Consider the following 19,060-nt stretch of genomic DNA (forward strand, 5'->3'; position numbering starts at 1 on the left):
TAGATATACAATGGAATATTATTCAGCCATCAAAAAGAATAAAATCTTGCCATTTGCAAGGACATGGATAGAGCTACAGTGTATTATGCTAAGTGAAAGAGTCAGTCAGAGAAATACAAACACTATATAATTTGGCTCATGTGAAATTTAGAAAAAACAAACAGATGAACATATGGGATGGGGAAAAACGAGAGTGAGGGAAACAAACCATAAGAGACTCTTAATGATAGAGAACAAACTGAGGGTTGATGTAGGGTGGTGAGTGGGGAATGGGCTGTATGATTGATGGGTATTAAGGAGGCCACTTGTTATGATATGAGGAGCACTGGGTGTTGTACGTGACTAACCACTGAATTCTACTTCTGAAGCTGATATTGCACTGTATGTTAATAAACTAGAATTTAAATAAAAATTTGAGAAAAAAAAAACTATGAGTATCCCTTAAGACAATTTTACCAAGTTTATTTTCTAGAAAACTTCTAATGGGAAGGAATCCAAATAACTAAGTGTAGAGTCTGTTGTGTATTGATAAGTTTCCAACGGACTTTAACACTTAAGTGGTCAATGGCTAATTTTACTCCCTAGTATTTTTACTAGAATTTTAACCCTAATCTCTGGTAACAATTAAGATATTACTACATATCTGAAAGATCACATTAAATATGTGACAAATCTAGTTTGAATCTTTTCTAAAGTTGTCAAAGTACATTTATTTTTCAGTATTGCAAATAGTGATTGCAGCCTGTTCCATCTTTTCTTTTTACATTTAAGAATTTCTAAAATTTGAAACATCATAATATATGTGTAATGTTCTATTGCTGAAAGCTCCAAATCTCTTTGCACAAAAAAGGGATTTAGTAATGTGAGTGCAGCCCTATACAGGGAGTAGGTTGGCTTTAGGATTTTTAATGCCTATAGAGGAATTTCCAAATAAAGAAAAAAAAAAAAGAAAAGAAAACAACTTTCCTTTAAACTCAAATCTAAAAATTTCAATTACAAGTTACCAGAGATAAATTATTTTAACACACATCTTAATAAACATTTCTGTCAAAACACCTGTTGAACACAATTTAGGATTTATCTTAAAAAAATTTTTTTTATGTTTATTTATTTATTTTGAGAGAGAGCAAGCGGGAGGGGGGAGAACCCCAAGCAGGCTTGGCACTATTAGTGTGGAGCCCAATGAGGGTTCAAACTCATGAACCATGAGATCACGACCTGAACCAAAACCAAGAGTTGAGTTTAACCCACTGAGCCACCCAGGCACCCCAGGATTTATCTTTTAAAAAGCTGGTAAATATAAACATTTCTGTCAGTGCTTTTTGAAAACCTCTACTGCTTTTCTATTCCTTTTTGAAAACCTCTACTTTTTGTGGAAGCTTTTTCTGCCTCTGATTTCTCTTCTCAATTGTCCTTTTTTGCTCCTTCTTTTTTTCTTCCCACAATAACAACGTAGAAAAGATGATTTAATACCTTTTAAAAGTGTTTTATGGTTGCATGAATTGTAGTCTATTATGTTAGAGTCACTTATCACTGTATTCCAAAAGCAACTATCATCACAACTTCTTAACACTTTAACTCCATACAATTAAAAAATTGTAACAGTATGAAGCGATTCAAAGGATAGTTCTTACTACTTGTTTGATGAAATGACAAAAGGAGAAAATATGTTGAAGAGAGAGACAGGAAAATCCAATTGAGAACATTTATGTCTTATTAAGGGGAGGGGAAGCCCACCCACTTTTCCTTTTTGATACTACTATGTACAAGATCTAAATAGAATTCAGTAAAGATCTAAAATTATTTGCATTTTGGAACGATATTGGAGAAGTGGCCATAGCTGTATCATTGGTAATGTTTTGTAAGGAAATGAAGCATGGATTTCACTTTATGAATAACAGCCTGTAAAGGAAAGGAGCACAGGAAAGGAAACACCTCGATTTCAGAGAATCAAAAGCTCCACAGGAGTCTTAAAACAACTTTGCTGCAGTGGTCTAACCACTTCATGCTGTGTGGAAAGGACCATGCCTTTTCCCTGGAATGTACCTTGCCTAGACATTTTGCTTATCGTGAAATCTAGTAGTGGGTTTAGGGGCACTTGACATGTGGGGGAAGAGGAATCTTGAGCTACAGTGCAGGACATGGAGCTGTAATTACTGGGCCATCAAAGCCCATAGATGAGGGAAGAAAATGTAGTATTAAAGAGTGCAAACCCTTGCTGTTCTCTCATATTCTGTAATGACTGTCTTGAGTCTTACGGGAACGTTTCCTATCAATTTTTTTTGCCAGGGATGGGGCAGGACAATCTTGAAACTAGGGAAAGGAGACAGAGAAAACTGAGTCTGTTCCTAGACAGTGAAGCAAGAGCGGTAAAATGAGGCGTCAGTCCACCACCTGCAAACCAAATCCCTTAGCCTACTTTCCAAAGCGATTCATCACAGGCTCACCGCGCCTGCTAGTGCTTAGGATTAGGGTTAGCAACCTGCAACTCTGATCTGAGTGCGGTTTTGAACGCTGGTTCCTTTGTGCGCTGAGTATTGGAGAATTTACACCAAGCGCTCTAGGTGGGCTGAACTCACTGGAGTCTTTCTCCTGGAAGCTGGGTGAAGCTATCTAAGACCCACAGAGTTTAGGAGCAATGTGCAAATGAATTGGAGCTGCCACCACCCTTTCAGGAATTGAATCCAGGTGCAGGGTGGTTTAGGGTTGCGGAGAGGCATGTTTTGGACTCGCGCTTTGTGTTCCCACATCAACGTTGGTGGGGCATGGAGGGGGAGGGGCTTATATCCCAGGCCACTTTGAGAGCTCTGCGTGATAACTGGACGTTCTCTCCCCTGCCGGCTAGGCTGGAAGCAAAGGAACCACACCGCCCCCTTCTCGAGCTCCATCCTCCTCTACCAGGGAATCCTGAAAGGCCTCAGGTAGTTGGGAAGCCGGCCAGAGAGTCTCCACCTCCTCGCGGGCAGCAGCCATTGGGCGCGCTCAGGAGCCGAGGCGGGTGGGGTCCATTGGCTGGGGGACGCTGCCAGTCTAGTAAGAAGGAGTGTTGGGGGTGGGTTCTCCGAACGCGGCGCGTCCGGGCTACTAGCCATTTGCTGCGTAGTGGGTGAGCGTGAACGTGAGTGTGAGCCGGGCTACCATAGACTTGAAAACAGTTTGGAGAGAGCAAAGCGCGCCAGAGTGTGGGAGCGAGTGCGAGGAGACCTAGAGGAGACAGGGCGAGAAAACAGGGCCCAAAAACCTACGATTTGAGACTGAATGACCATGGCTGTCTCCGTGCCTCCGGTGATCTCTGCAACTTCCAGCGGTGCCGGCGTCCCGGGGGGCTTGTTTCGGGCAGAAACCTTGTACTCGACTCCTGGGGAGCCTCCTCGTCTCACCCCTAATATGATCAACAGTTTCATGGCTAATAACCACAGCAGCAGCGCCAGGGGTGGCGGAGTTGGTGGAGCCACCGGAGGCAGTGGCAACACCAACACCGAGTGCAGGATGGTGGACATGCATGGGGTGAAGGTGGCTTCGTTCCTGATGGATGGTCAGGAACTGATCTGCCTGCCGCAAGTCTTTGATCTCTTCCTTAAGCACCTGGTGGGAGGGTTGCACACGGTGTACACCAAGCTGAAGAGACTGGACATATCCCCCGTGGTATGTACTGTGGAGCAGGTCCGGATACTCCGCGGTCTGGGGGCCATCCAGCCGGGGGTGAACCGCTGCAAACTCATCACCAGAAAAGACTTCGAAACTTTGTTCACCGATTGCACCAATGCCAGGTGAGATACTCATTTTTTAGCTTACTCTTCCCTCTTTGCCCTCTTCTGCATGTTTCATCAACAGCATCCAACTTTGTAGAGTGCCTTAACTAGATTGCCTCTACTCTTCAGGCTGTAAGTCGGTGGGGAAAGGGGACTAGAAGGACTCATTAATTGTTCTTCCCTTCCGGTCTCCCCGCTCAGTGGCAGGGCATGGGTCTAAGTCCCGCACAAACTTCAGTTTGCTGTCCTCTACTGAAACTTTTCAGCTTTTCGTCCATATCTTGCATGGCTTTTTTGGCTGCTTGTGGTTAATTTCTCTATGTGGTTTTCATTCCTCTTCTGTGGCCATATGGGTCGGATAGGTTTTCTCCTGAACACAGACACCATGGGCTTTCCGGAAGGTGGGGGGGAGAAGGCTGGCAGAGCTGTAAACTGGGCTCCTAAATTGGCAATCCAGAATACAGCATTTGGGGGAGGCAGAGGGTCTGAAATTTAGAATCCAACCCAGAGGGTGATTCTTTTCCCATCCTGTGTGTTTGTTGTGAGAGTGCACGGCGGCGTGTGTGATGGTGGTGATGGTGATGGTGTGTTTATGAGTGTCTGTGTATGAAAGAGAGCAGAGACAGACACACACACACACACACACACACACAGAGCGCAAGAGAGCGTGCTAGAGAAAACGCGTGTGTGTGAGCCAATGCAGATGCCTGCTGGGCAAAGCTCCCCGGTTCAGGATACAGGAAAGTCGATGGATCCCATTAAAAAAAAAAAAAAAAAAAAAAAAAAAGAATGACAACAGATGTCACTTTCCTGGGGTCGTCTCTTTTGGGTCATCCGCACAGGGCAATGTGGGGAATGAAACGCTGAGTCTGGGAACTGGTTGAGGGTTGAAGTAGAAGTTGGAGAGGATGCTTCCAGCTCTTCCCCACCGCCAGGCAAACAGTTGGAAGGATCCTATTCCCCCACAGAGAGGATTCCTTAAATGATGATGATGACCAGCTTCTCTGGTTGTAAGTGTACCTTCTTCATATGACAGTTAGATGTACATTGTAGAACAAATGTCTATTCGCATATGCCCATCAGCAAATTGTATTCAGTATTTTCCGAGTTTAAAAAAAGAAAGTGAAGTAAACTATACTCAAGAGTATTTGACTTTTTAAAGACCTGTGAATTAGTCCTCTTAGTGTTTTTATTCCATCTCTGGGCTGGTAATCATGTTGTTAAGCATGTACACATTTGGCATACAAACCAAGAAATCATCACTGGGTTAAATAGAGCAAAGGGATTTGTTGTAAAACAGCACTACTGTTGATCATTTTGCAGAAAACTTCTGCAGAGGTGGACTTTCTCACAGGGCAACTTTAAATCATAAGAGCCCTGGATTTACCAACTAAAACTAACTGAATCGTCACATCTGTTGTAAAATCCAAATTACTATGTATTGTTGAAGTTTAGTGACGACTTGTAGACAACTGTTGCTAACTGCTACAATAAAGTAATGCTACAGAACTTACAAGGGAACCTTTCTTCCACCACTTTAAGCAGTGTTCTCCTGTGTTCTAGCAATTAAACAGAAACCTCTTTTATGAGAACTTCTAGGTGATTCATATCTGGGGCTTATAAACCTGGCTTATTAGATCAAATTTTCTCAAGGTAGATAGATGGCCTTAAAACACAAAGAATAACTGCTCCCTCAATAAAATAAGCAATTATAAGTTTTAAGAGTAGAAAGGAAATTTTATTTTGACCACAAAGCACTGTACTAACATACAAACTCAGAAAATTACCAGGGACTTAAGATGAAAGTCATCTAGTTCATTTGCTGCCATTTAAAAAGACACATTTAAACAATTGCAGACATGAAAACCTATCTCCCCCACCTCCACTCTCACTCCTCCTCCTTCCCTTCCCTTCCCTCTTCTTTCTTACAAATACCCATTCTTAAAGTGGAACAATTATTATATGCAAGAAATTTGCCCTACTTCAATAATTAATTTACACATCCTTGAGCAAAATCTATGACTTTCATTTAAAAATAGATTAGTATTTTAATGTGACTTTGATACTTCCTCTGTAAATAGAAAGTTTTCTTTAATTAATTTATACTACAGCTACTTACTGAAGGGAAAAATGATAGATTACTCTGTATCAAGAAGCAGGTGTTCTTATACTATTTTTGGACCCTAATATATGATGTGTTTTTAGGTTATTATTTAATTCAGTTAAGTTTTATTTACTCCTTATCACAGCATTGGCAGTGCTAACTTTTTTGAGGGCTTAAATTGCTTTTGTATATGTATATGCATGTATACAGGTGATAGGGAAATATTAAAAACATAAGAAGAAATATGTATGAGATATGATGCCTGTGCCTCCTTTTGCATTTATTTGTTTATGGGGATGTTATTTATTCATGTGCATTGTATATGAGTGACAAGTGTTACAATATATAATTGTAAAAATTTATGAAATATATTCTATGAATGCAGCCCATGAGTGGAGATGAGGAAAACTACTAGAAACACATCTATAATGCAATTTCTAGATAGTAAAAAAACAAACAAACAAAAAAAACACAACCACAATATCTGGGAAAAATCTAATTAATGATAAAATAACATTACCCAATTTTATCAAAGCAAAATGCCCTCATAACCATGTTGTTAAAAGCTACAAAATGTGATAATGCTATATATAATGGATGCTTTATGACTTTAGGTAACATCATTTACAGAAATGTGTACCTTCAATCACTCCCAGTATCCAAATGATTTTATAAAATTGTGAGATTATTATTTAGATCAACATTATTTCTATGACTTTTCTAGTCCGTGAAAAGAAAGGTGAGGGATGTAAATATGAATGGGACCCAAGAGAGACAAAATAAGGTAGATGAGACATGAAGCCAGTAAGAAAAAAGAGATATAGGATATGAGCAGGATGATGCTATGAGAGGAGGTAAAAGATGAATCAGAAGAGCTTATAGAGGTGCCTAAAAACATGAGCGATGAATCAATGGAGACTTGGCTAACGAAGATTGTCACTGAGGACTCAAGACTTCTTAGCTCTTTTGCTTAAAGGGGAAAATGCAAGGAAAGAGTATATATATGTTCAGTGAGTAGAAACTCTTATATGCTATTTTTATTTGAGAAAAAAATTCATCCTTATATCCTGATGAATAAATTCCCATAATGTATTGTTCAGTTGAAGGCCTATTTGTAATGGTGTCATTGGTAATTTTCTTTTCCTACACACTAAACATTTCTTCTTCTCTGTGTCAGTTAACTGGGGAAGAGTATAAGTCCTGACTTAGGGTATTCTAATTTGGAATGCTTCCTACACTATTCCAGAAGACACAAAATGGACCATTTTCAAATTGGTCACTTTCAAAGACCTTAATGTATTGCCACTAAGTGACATTTTGATTCAGCTCAGGACACATATTTATTTATGTGCACTGCCGAAGAGTGAATGAATAAAATACATACATGATTGTTTCTTTTACAGTACTGAGAGTCATAAGAACTCTATCAGTGGTTTATATTAATTATTTTGTTATTAGCTAATTTTCAAAATATTCCAAGTTGTCTTCCCAGAAAAGTATTTGGAAAATAATACTTGCCTCAGCTACTAGAGAATAGTAAGACTAAAAAAACTTCTTGACTATACATTGTTCTATTAAATAAACCAAGCTTTACATCACTGCAGTTCCAAAGGACTATACAATATTTTTCCTGGTTACTTTTTTACTTCAGAAACTAATTGTATGGAGATTACTTTGAGGACTATTAAGAAAATGATGATAAAAAGAACTAAAACAAAGTTATCTTGTTTTAGATTTTTTTTTTTTTGGCAGATGAGTCACCGTGATTTTTTTTTTTTTATTTCTTGTGCAACAAAACTTGGAGTTTTTAATATCAGAGCAGGCAGATTCAGAAAGCAAATGTCTAAAAATCTCACTCCCATGCAATGAATTTTCCTTTCTAAATTCTTCAAAGTTTACTATAGCAGTAAAATATTAAATTAAAAATTGATATTCAGTAAATGTGAAAAATCAGCACGTTTTGGTGTTATCTATTTTTATCTACCTTTTACCTATGTAAAAGTAACATTGTTAAATTTCATCAGCATTTACTTTCATTTGGGGATCAACTGATTAAATGTTATTCAGTCATTTATATAGTTAAATGAATGCTTGGAGAAACAAGAATGTATGATTAAGAAAATATTTTAACATATTTGGAGACATGATTCAACATATATTCAAAAGAATAAAATTCAGTTTTTATATTAAAAATTTAAATGATCCAATTGTAGTTAATTGCTATTTTGACTGTGTGAACAAAGCATAAATGGGCATCCATGTTAGAATAACTTTATGTGAATTATGACTTTAAAATAATTTAAAACTACTTTCAAATACAAGAAATGCAATTATTGTAAATACTCAATGATTTTGGCTTTGTATTCACACTCAATGAATATAATTCATAATCTACACAGAATAACAATTTACTTTGAAAATTGATGTTTTCATTCATAAGAAAGTTATGCAAAACCAGATTTTTGAAGAACTTGCATCACTTTCCTGGGCTAATATTTTGAATGACTTAACATTTGCAGAAATAATAAAAATGTTTTAGAAGTTAATCTGGGTAGTAAATACAGACTATTTATTTCATGGGCTAATGAGAGGATAGTCAGATTGTCTATTAACAGCAGTCAAATAGTTGTCAATGATCTTTTATTAGAAGAATGATTCAAGATTATAATTAAAGCAATTTAGTCATGTGCCAGTGTACATAACTTCCACATGTACATTTATTTTAAATGTACAGTTCTGCATAACTAACAATTTTTGTATTTATCTAAATACTCTAACTGGATTTAATATTTGTCCAAACACTCATTTATTAGGTGATGGATATTACATTAAAGAAATGATGCATGATATGATGGAGAATTTCTTTGGATATTTATGTGTGATATTACCCTTAATGTATAGTACATGAATGCCAGTAATTAGGAAGTAATGGTCTTCAGACATTAATGTTTTATATGGTTTCACACAGGAAATTCCTAATACTGTAGAAAATATTGTCTGAATTATTTGGTGCTTTCTTAAGTGATCTTTGTCTGAATGAAATCTCTATGTACTTTAAAAGTGCTTCAAGCAGGCAAATATAATTGTAAGAAACCTTAATCATGATATGTTTCATTTGGCAATCTAGATCTTCAGGGTCACTTTATCTGGTGCACTTAGATACAAATGATTTAAGTTTATCCACTATATGCATTTCAAATATGTATTAAAACCACCATAATTGACCAAAAGTGAAAATGTTGTTTTCAGAGAAAGGGCATCAAACCTTCTCCCAAAGCAAAACAATTAGGTATTAATGATATTCTTGTTGCATATTCAAAAGGTCTTTTGTAGCATTTTCCCCTCTTTTTCTTCCCTTTTACCATCTCAACATGCAAAACTCTTCACTGTCACTTCAGATTACACAATTCTAAAAAGATAAAACAACATTTAAACACATTTGCTTTGGAAGGGAAAATGAGCATTTGTACCCAATAAGCCTGATTGTGGAACTGCATGCAAATTGCGTTTTGATTTATCTCTTTTACACTTTTTTTCCATTTGAATTGATCTTGCATTAATTTCACCAAGCGGCTCTGTGAGGCTGCAGATGTTGCCGTGTGTTTAATAAATCAATGAGACAGATCTGAATGAATCACTTCAGATGGATTCTCTGCTTGGTTTGATGTCTAGATGTTATTCTTAGCTTGTTATCATGACAGATGCATTAATGTTCCCATACTCTGCCAGCAATGTCAAAGAGATCGAAGCTTTTAAAGTGGCAGCATCCCTTTTTCCATTTTCTGCTAGAACAACTAACTGCATTTTATTTTATTTAGGAATCAGTGAAAAATATCAAATCAATCATGAGTTTCTTCATGGGAAAAAGTCTTAATTTTCATGCTATATTAATTATTCTAAAATCGTGGAAATCAATATATTAAAACCTAAATATAGTGTAGCTACTTAAAAGTGCCCCCCACATTAATACTTAGTCATGGTAGGAAAAATGAGAATAAGTAATATATGATTGGGACAAATTGAAAGTGTCACTATAAATAGAATAATGCTGTATCCAAATTGATTACAAAAGGGTGTTAGTTTTTAAATCCATACTAATAAGCTTCTTGTTGGTTTAATGCAGCTGTAATATACTACCAAGGGATTCAGAACTCCTTCAGGATTTGATATTTCTTTTTAGTAGGAAGAAGATAGCCTGTCCATTGTATATGCATCATTCCTCACTTTGTAAAGCTGAAAATTTTAGAAAAGTTTATTTCAGTTTAGTATATTTCAGTTATTTATATTCTGTGTAATTATTAGTAAGCATTCAGTAACAATAAATGCTACTTTTATAATCTAATTTCTTAGACTGTAGAAAAGCATAGGCACACCAAAAGAACTTTATTGTAATGCTAGTGAAATTTATTGTTTACATGCATTAAATATCATAATGATCATATTTTATTTCATTTAACCTGTGGCTTTATTACCTTGATTTTAGGAGAGAAACAATTCTGTCAATTGTTGTGAAATATTTTGAATTGAATGTTGTAGGTGTTATAACTTTTTAGTTAATCTCTGAGACAGGTTTTACTTTTTTTTTTTTGGCGGGGGGGAAAGCAATATAGTTTTAATTTAGTTTTCACAAAGAGATACCAGTTGTATGTACCAGACGTCATCCTAAGCACTTTACATGTACCCATTTAATTTTCATCATGGTTCAATAGAAACAAAACTGGAGCAAATATAAACTTTGACTAAGAGAGGTACTTCAAATAAGGGTTCAGACTTACCATCTCAACTGAAGTGTGAAAATCTACTTTCAGTATCTAACATTCTCTGAGACGGGTTTTAAAAAAGAAATTCAATTTTTCTATGTTAAACTTTCTGAAGAATATATATTAAAAAATCAGCTTTTAGAGGTAGTTCCTCTTTGCAGGCCTTTACAGTATTCTTTCATCATAATTTTGTTAACTTTATTAAAACAGGAAAACTGGAAACACTGTTAATTGATACCGTTGCGGTCTTAAATTCTTCAGGAGAATTTTTATCTCCACTATTAGGCTAATTTTAGAAGCTTAGAATACATGCTATTGTCTACAGTGTAAAGATAATTTTATAATGAAGTTTAATAAAGTTATAGACAGGAATCTTTTTTCAAATTTTGCTTAAAACATGGGAATGTTTTCATGATAATATTTTGCCACATCTTTCTTTAGAGCTAAACTTATATATTAGAATTGATGAAATTATCATATCGAGAATGTGAATATAACATAATGCATATTACTTTATGAAAAATTGAATGTAATAAAGAGAAAATTGATATATTTATCACTACCTATAATGATATTCTTAAAAGAGAATGGAATTTGTTACATAAACAAAACCTTGAATTTGTAATAATAATTTCTGAGGAATAAATTTTAACTTTAGTCATACTCATTGCAGAACTTCATTAAGCCTAATATTGTGTATATTTCAGGTACTTAATTCACATTTGTTAAATGAATACACACATGCACACATACACATTTATTCATTTTATCAGAATTCTTTGCACAAATTGCCATTCCTTTGAAAAGCTAGGAAATAGTTACATAAGGTATGCAGTTATTAAAGACACTAATCCTGAAATTTTAATTCCATTATAAAGCCATTTGTAATCATGCCATAAACTTTTCACAAATATACCTATAAAGGTATCAAAATCTAATATATGAAATTAGAATTTTGAACTGAAATATATCTTTAAAGAAAAGATGACTTCCTTATATTTCCTTTTAGTGAAAACCCACAGAAGATGCTCTAATATGAATAGCCAAGAATGAATAAATAAGGCAAGCCTACTACCATAAAATCATTCTCAGCTATATAGATTTATACTACTTGGTATCAGCACCATGCCTAGTGACAGTTTACTTTTGATCTTTCAAACAGTAAATGCATGTTTATCCAAAATTAGTTGGTAAGAAGAGGGTTTTTCTCCCTTCTATCTATAGCCTGTAAATAGAAACACAAATACTTAAGTATTATGATTTACTTTTTCCCTGTATAATCTCAAGATCTATCCAATGCAACATTAATTTTCATGAAGTATCCCCCATCCATTTAAAGGAATAACTTAGTTCTTTCAGGTGTAATTAGTTTTGAAGAGTAAAATTTCCTTTCATCTAGGATCCCTGAGGTTGAAGCTACTCATATGTATGTATTATTTTGACCCATTATACTTATTTAGTTTATTAGAGGAAATTGTGATGAAAACTTTGCAATTACACTACTGGAAAAAATATATATAGTATAGGAAAGTTAAAAACAATAATGAACCACAGTATTTTTATTGCTGCATAACCATTTTATTCTTAAACAAGTTGACTGCTTAATAGTGTATAATGTAGTGTATATGTTAAGGTAAAAAACATTCCATTGCAATTGTGTCCAATGATCTTATCAGGTTTCTGGCAACTGTTAGCTGCTAACAGCATTTAGGCTACATTTAGTCTATTTGCTATTTATGTGATGAGTTAAAAAGAAAAAAGTAATATTGATCTGTCTCTGGATTAAAGTTTGAAATGGGCAACAGCCTAAACACAAAAGGCTTTTTTTTTTTTATGATTTCTCAGCTTGCCATTGATCTCCTAGTTTTATTGCATTCATTATTTATTAAAAGAATTTGCAAGCTAAACATAACGTTAAGCTAGTTTGCACACAGGGACCGCACTTAGGAAATTGAATGGAAATTGCATTAGAGATGGAACATCTGTGCTATTTTTCCACTCATGTGTTTATGGGTTTGTATAAAAGGTGTATTGGATTAACAGTTATAACCATTATAGCTTACAGCAATATGCTAGATTCTGAGCTTTTAGTTATTTTGGAAGAAGTCTGTCTTTCACTTATTTTGGAAGAAGTCTTTCTTTTACTTATTTGTCTAAAAAGCATAGTAATAGCATCACAAACATTGAGATAGATTTAATTTTTATTATATTTGTTAATTCATTATCTATATTATGTATCAATTGTGAAATACTGTGCTGTATTAAAGTAAAATATTAAAAAAATACATACATAATTATCATTTAAGATTATTCTATCTCTTAATGGTTTTAGATAGTAGGCTACATAGGTGCAATTTATGTAGTATCTATTTTAAGAACGTTGAGTTTAATGCCATATTAAAGCACACCAAATTCACAAAAACAATATAAAATCTTTAATGTGTCCATTTATACTATGTTATTATATATGCATGTTAGACCTTGTTCCTTCTGAGAGGATAATAACTATACAGACACTGAGGACTTACTTTGTATAACACTGTGAACAATAGGGTAGGATGCTGTATGATATGGAAATTTATTTACAAAAATTTCAGTACTTCAATTGAAACAATTCTCCACAGAACATTAATTAGACCCTCGTATCTTTTTTGCAGTGTTGTCTTTAATCTGTAGACATTTGAAGAACTCAATCTACCAATTTAATTATTGGTATTAAAATAAAAACCTCTTCACAATAGTTTTGGTATTATGATTAGATTTGTCATGAGTGTGTGTGTGTGTGTGTGTGTGTGTGTGTGTGTGTAGAGTATACTATGTGGTGCCAGACAATGTTTTAGTTGCTGCAAACAGAGTGAACACAACAGTCTTTTCTCTCATGGAGCTTACATTCTAGAATCATGCTATCTTTAGCTTAGGGTGTGTAAACTATATATCTCTCTTATTATATTTGCTAAATTGTGAAATCTTTGTGGTTACAAATATTTTGCTATATATCCATTGTTGAAAAAGAAAGAAATTTCCTTTCTCATATCTGCCTCATGTGTTATGTCAGTAAACACTAGATTGTTTTTAGTCTATAGAATTATACCAGAAATGTTCAACTAAAAATAGAGTTATTGAGATATAAAACAAAATATTTAGTTTTATGAATGTAGAGAATTACTCATGTTATAAATAAAATATACATCAAGAGGAGATTGGAATAAAACAGGTATTTCTACTTAAGAATGGCTATAGTTAATTGACTTTAGTATCTTTTCTCTGACATATATTTGCTGAATCTTTATGATATGAGCCCTTAAGAACTCATGAAATTAGCCATTCTCTGAGACATTTTTGTAGTAAAATGTGCAACTTTGGATTAAAAACCATGTTTTTTTTCCTCATGTGCAAAAGCTTTCTTTCATTTGTGTTAGAGTTTTAAATAGATCCTTAAGCTTAGAGTTTGATTTGCTTTGGAAGAATATTTGCAAACATGTATAATTAAATGTTTAATATTAATATTTAGCCTGCTGCTTTGAAAATAGCCTGTGATCTGCTAAATTTCTAAATTTATTTTGTAAAAAATATTTATGAGTAGCCTCTAGGTTTTTATTTGAGGAAAACAAAAGGGGAGTTTATTCATAGAAAAAAAATTTACTGCATAGTATATTTTATACATAGTATACAAGTTTTAGGTCTCATAAGCCAATTAGAATATTCAGTGGAACACACACATATTATATGTGTATATACATATATATAATATAAGTATATATATGAGTATGTATATAAGTATACATATATAATGTTAACCAATGTATGTTAATATTATATATTCATATGTAACATAAATATTATGTACATGTATACATATATGTATAAGATATTTTCCAGGTCCATTCATTTGTCACTTCATTTCAGCAAATATTTAATAAGTACATACTATTCATCTGTACAAGGCTACTTATCAAGGGGAAAGTAGTGATCTTAAGAACTATCCAAATTCTTATTTTTCTTATTTCCAGATTACCCAGGTAGAGTTTTATTGTTACATTGTTAACTCTCAGCTAACATACATTAATGCAAGGAAAAGCAAATAATGTATGCAATTCAAAATTATGGAAAATTAATATAACATTAATTAGGTTTTGCAGTACATTATAAAATATTTATAGTATATTTAAGTGTCTAAATATATTTGCTTATTCTACTATTAAATTGTATTTACATTTTATGAGTATTCACTGGTGGGAAGGAGAGATAGCCCAGGAACATGCTAAGATTGAATTAAATCTGAAATTAAATGCTTTATATGAAGAAAATATCTGAAATGAATAAATAATTAGCAGACATAGAGCTTATATGTTATAGCTAACAGCAGTGTATTGGATCATGTTATTGATTAACTAAGTGTATTTTGCTTGAATTTATTATGTTGTCTATAGAAATATTTATATACGTAATGGATACAATAATCATTAAAACTCGTAGCAGATCAAAACCTGGAAAATTGCATGAAGCCAGTTGTTGATTTTAACATATTTTCCTATGCTTAGGTCCCCTAAATGACCATCTTCCATAAGCTAAACAAACATTTGTTGACAGAAGAATCATGACTTTTGAGTGAAAACACACTGATGAGTATAGTACTAAATCATTTCTGTGAAGTGTTTCTACTCTTTGAAAAGAATAATCTATTTTCAGCTTGTAGTTTTAAAAAAATGGAACATTTTAGTCTTAGTGCCAATCATGTCCTGCAAGAGTGGTCATTTTGATGATGGGCACATGTTGAACACCTCGACCTCTGAAGAGGGTAGTAACTACTCCAGAACTTAACTGATATGAGTTTATTTGGTATAATCACTTTCTAACATTTGCAGTTGTTTTGGATTGGTCTTTGTCATACTAGAAAACTGACAGGTTTTTGTTACTTTAGGGGCATGTTCTTTTTCACAAGGTTGTGTGATGTTTACATATCTCCATGTTGCCAGAGTCAAAAGCTTTTATTATTCTTTGAAATTTAGTCCCATAGAATTGAATGATTGTTCTTCTGTGTATTTTGTTTTCAAGAGCACTCTCAGTTTTTAAATGTAAATGAAACTCAAGAAATTCCTCCTTTTAGATATTTTTCTGTATTAGTGGTAAAAATGTAAAAGTATTTGTCTCATGGATTCGTGTTTCATCAAAGAAGAGGCAGTGGTGCTCAACTATTTAAAGTTTTCTGTCTAATTAGGAAGGCTCTTTAAAAAAAGATTTTATCATTTTTAAGTAATCTCTACACCTAACGTGATGCTTGAACTCACAACCCCCAGATGAAGAGTTCCATGTTCCCCTGACTGAGCCAGCCAGTTTACCCAATTAGGAAGGCTCTTAATTTAAAGATAGGAAGACTGTAATTTGGGTTATGTCAGCATTGATTTAGTTCCATTTGGGCATGGACAAAGAATGAAACTAAATAAAGGTGGAGAAAGCTTGATGAGAAAATATTTCTCATGGAAATATTGAATGGATCAAGAACTAGCTGATAGATAAGAGGTAGGCAGTGTAGTGTGGACTGATAAAAGCCTTTCCACAGAATTCTTAAATGAATTATCCCATTTAGTTGCATTCATTTTATTTTAGTGGTTAGTTTAAGCAGATTCCCGAACAGGAACAGAAAGCATAAAAAATATTAGCTGTAAACAAAAATAAAAACTCTAAAGGCAAATGTGGAAATGTTATTCCATGTGAGGTGAGCTGGTGGCATTTGAAACCATGATAGAACATTTTAATACGTGTTATCACTAAAATATTTGTTTACTATGCTAGTAAATGTTAATGTAATTTCTAAAATATTTTATACAACATCCATTTTCATTTCTTGTGTAAATTCTATTACTGTTACTGGTCTATTAGCCTGCTTCTAGCTTGCCGTAGCACATTTTTAAAACACATGTTGACTGAATTTTTTAAAAAGGGTTACATTTTGCCTTTGGGTATGTGTGTGAAGTTTTATAGTATTCAATAATAACTAAGTGTGCATTTTAGGAAGTAATTTGAACCACTGCATTCAAGATTATTTAATGAACATTAAAATTTGAATTAAAGAACATCAAAGTGGCATTTTTGTCATTTTTGTATTTAATAAGTGCAGTAAAGTTTAAATATTTCCTTCATACCTTCTGCCTGAAAATATATCTGGAAATTTAAAATTACTAACTAGGTGTAATAGTAAAAACTTTACATGTATATACTGGTACATAGTTTATATAGTGCTTTCATATATGTTAGCTCATTTAATCTGATCATTAGAATAGCCTGCTTTTATAATTTTGTTGCAAAATTTCTAAATTTTTATAAACAGATGGCTGATCATTTTACAATGTGGTACTTCTGGGGATCACTTAATCTCATTTAGATTTTCTTCACTAAATGCTAAATCAGCATCATCCATAGTTATAATGAAACTTATAATGCTTCTGGAGAATAATAGTACCTTATGTTTGTGCAGAATCTCATAGGCTACAAAGCTTGTTCATACACTCTCTGCATTTATCCTCACAGCAACTCTATGAGGCAGGTCATCTGATTGTGAATTTAGGTGAGAAAATCGAAATGTAGACAAGTAAAGTAAATTGCTTAAGGCCATAAAATCTAGTCAAGGCAGAACAGTTCTTGAATCTAAGTCTTCTGTTGTACCTCCTCTGTTGCACCTCCTCTGGTACACTATGCTCTCTATGCTGTCTATGAAGTCGTAAATCTTGATAGATGAGTTTGAGCAAACAAATTTAGTTAGGTGGTGGATTCTTCCAGTTATTCACAGAATTATGGAAAAACTAGGAGTGGGAAATAGAGATAAGGAAACTAGTAGGAGAGATAAGCACTACACAAGATCTTCCCTGGAATTTCTTCAGGGTACATGCCCTGATAGGAATTTCTGCATTTTAATGATGATGTTTTCAGAAATACAGTAACTAAACTCCCTTGGTGGTGATTCAATTCCATATGCATGTACAGGAAGGTTTTGGGAACCAACAAAAACTTAACATTTTGAATGAAAAAGTGAAAAGAATAATAATAATTCAAGAAAGTGTGTAGAGATGGCAGTAGTTCATTAAAGCACAATATTGAAAGAATTTATGAAATTGGGACCTAGTTACTAAAACATATGAATTGTCTCTTGTGTCCAAAATACTCTGTGGGTACCTTCAGAGAGCTTTAAATCTTATTGTAGAGATAAGGTATACACACATAAAAAAGATTGTGTCATTCATTCATTCATTCATTCATCAAATAGCTATTGGGTGTCTATTCTGTGTCAGGCACTCTTCTAGGTGCTTGGGATACATGTATTAAAAATAAACAAAGATCCCTGCTTATATTCTAGGACATTGTAGTGTGGATAGAGGAAGACAATAAACAATATGAATAATAAAGGACTCAATTATATTGTAAGAAGGTGGTAAGTGCTATGGAAAAAAAGTAGAGCAAGGTACAGGTATGAGTGAACTGGAATTGGTTGCAGTTTTAAATAAAATGAGTCTTATAGCCCTCATTGAGAATGTGAGCTTTGTTCAGACTTGAAAGGGAGGGGAGTTGGCAAAGCCAAATCTGTGGAAAGAGATCCTAGGTTGAGAAAACAGTTGACCAAACGCCCTAAAGCAAGAGCATGCCTAGCGATTTTCAACTGCAGTAAGGAGGCTAGTGAGGCTGGAGTAGAATGAGCTGAGGAGGAGAATAGTAGGAATCAGATTATAATGGCAATGTTGTGGGTGTGGGGGTGTCATATATGGCCTTTTAAACCATTTTAGTTTATTTTTCTCTAAAAAAATGGGGCACCTGGGTGGCTCAGTCAGTTAGTTAAGCATCCGATTTTGTCTCTGGTCATGATCTCGTGGTTCATGGGTTTGAACCTTGTGTCAGGCTCTGTGCTGACAGCTCAGTCTGGAGCCTGCTTCAGATTCTGTGTCTCCCTCTCTCTGCCCATCCCCCCCAATAAATAAACATTAAAAAAATTAAATAAATGAAATGAGGAGTCACTGCAGAGTTTTGAGCAAGGATGTAACAGGATTTGACTTAGGATTTCAAAGGATTGATCTGGCTGCTAAATTGAGAATAGGCTTAAAGTGGAGCAAGAGTAGAAACAGGATGCTATTGCAGTGAACTGGGGGAGAGAGGGTGGTGGTTTAGACCATAGTAGTAGGGTAGAGGTAGTGAAAATCAGATTCTGGATAGGTTTTGAAGGTAAAAACAATAGGACTTCCTGAGGGATTAGACACTGAGTGTGAGACAAAGAAGAGTCATGAATAACTCCAAGATTTTGGTATGAGCAACTGAGAAGATGAAGTTTTGAGTCATTTCAGAAGGGGAAGGCTATAGGTGAAACAGATTTGGGGAGAAAGTTCAGGAGTTCATTGTTATACTTGTTAGTTTTTAAGTATTTTTCTGCCTTTTCAGCAGAGATTTAGTCATGTATGCAA

The 19,060-nt window shown here is 34.3% G+C and overlaps 1 protein-coding gene across 1 annotated transcript in view; it reads left to right on the top strand.

Moving 5' to 3' along the window:
* The first annotated feature begins 3,258 nt into the window (after positions 1–3,258).
* Positions 3,259–19,060, top strand: part of DACH2 (dachshund family transcription factor 2) — an 813,312-nt gene continuing 797,510 nt past the window's right edge. Inside the window, exon 1 of the mRNA XM_047843260.1 lies at positions 3,259–3,770. Coding sequence (XP_047699216.1) covers positions 3,259–3,770 — 512 coding nt within the window. The remainder of the gene's footprint in view (positions 3,771–19,060) is intronic.

The sequence above is a fragment of the Prionailurus viverrinus genome, chromosome X (genome assembly GCF_022837055.1).
Source record: "Prionailurus viverrinus isolate Anna chromosome X, UM_Priviv_1.0, whole genome shotgun sequence".
In the NCBI taxonomy this organism is placed as follows: Eukaryota; Metazoa; Chordata; class Mammalia; order Carnivora; family Felidae; genus Prionailurus; species Prionailurus viverrinus.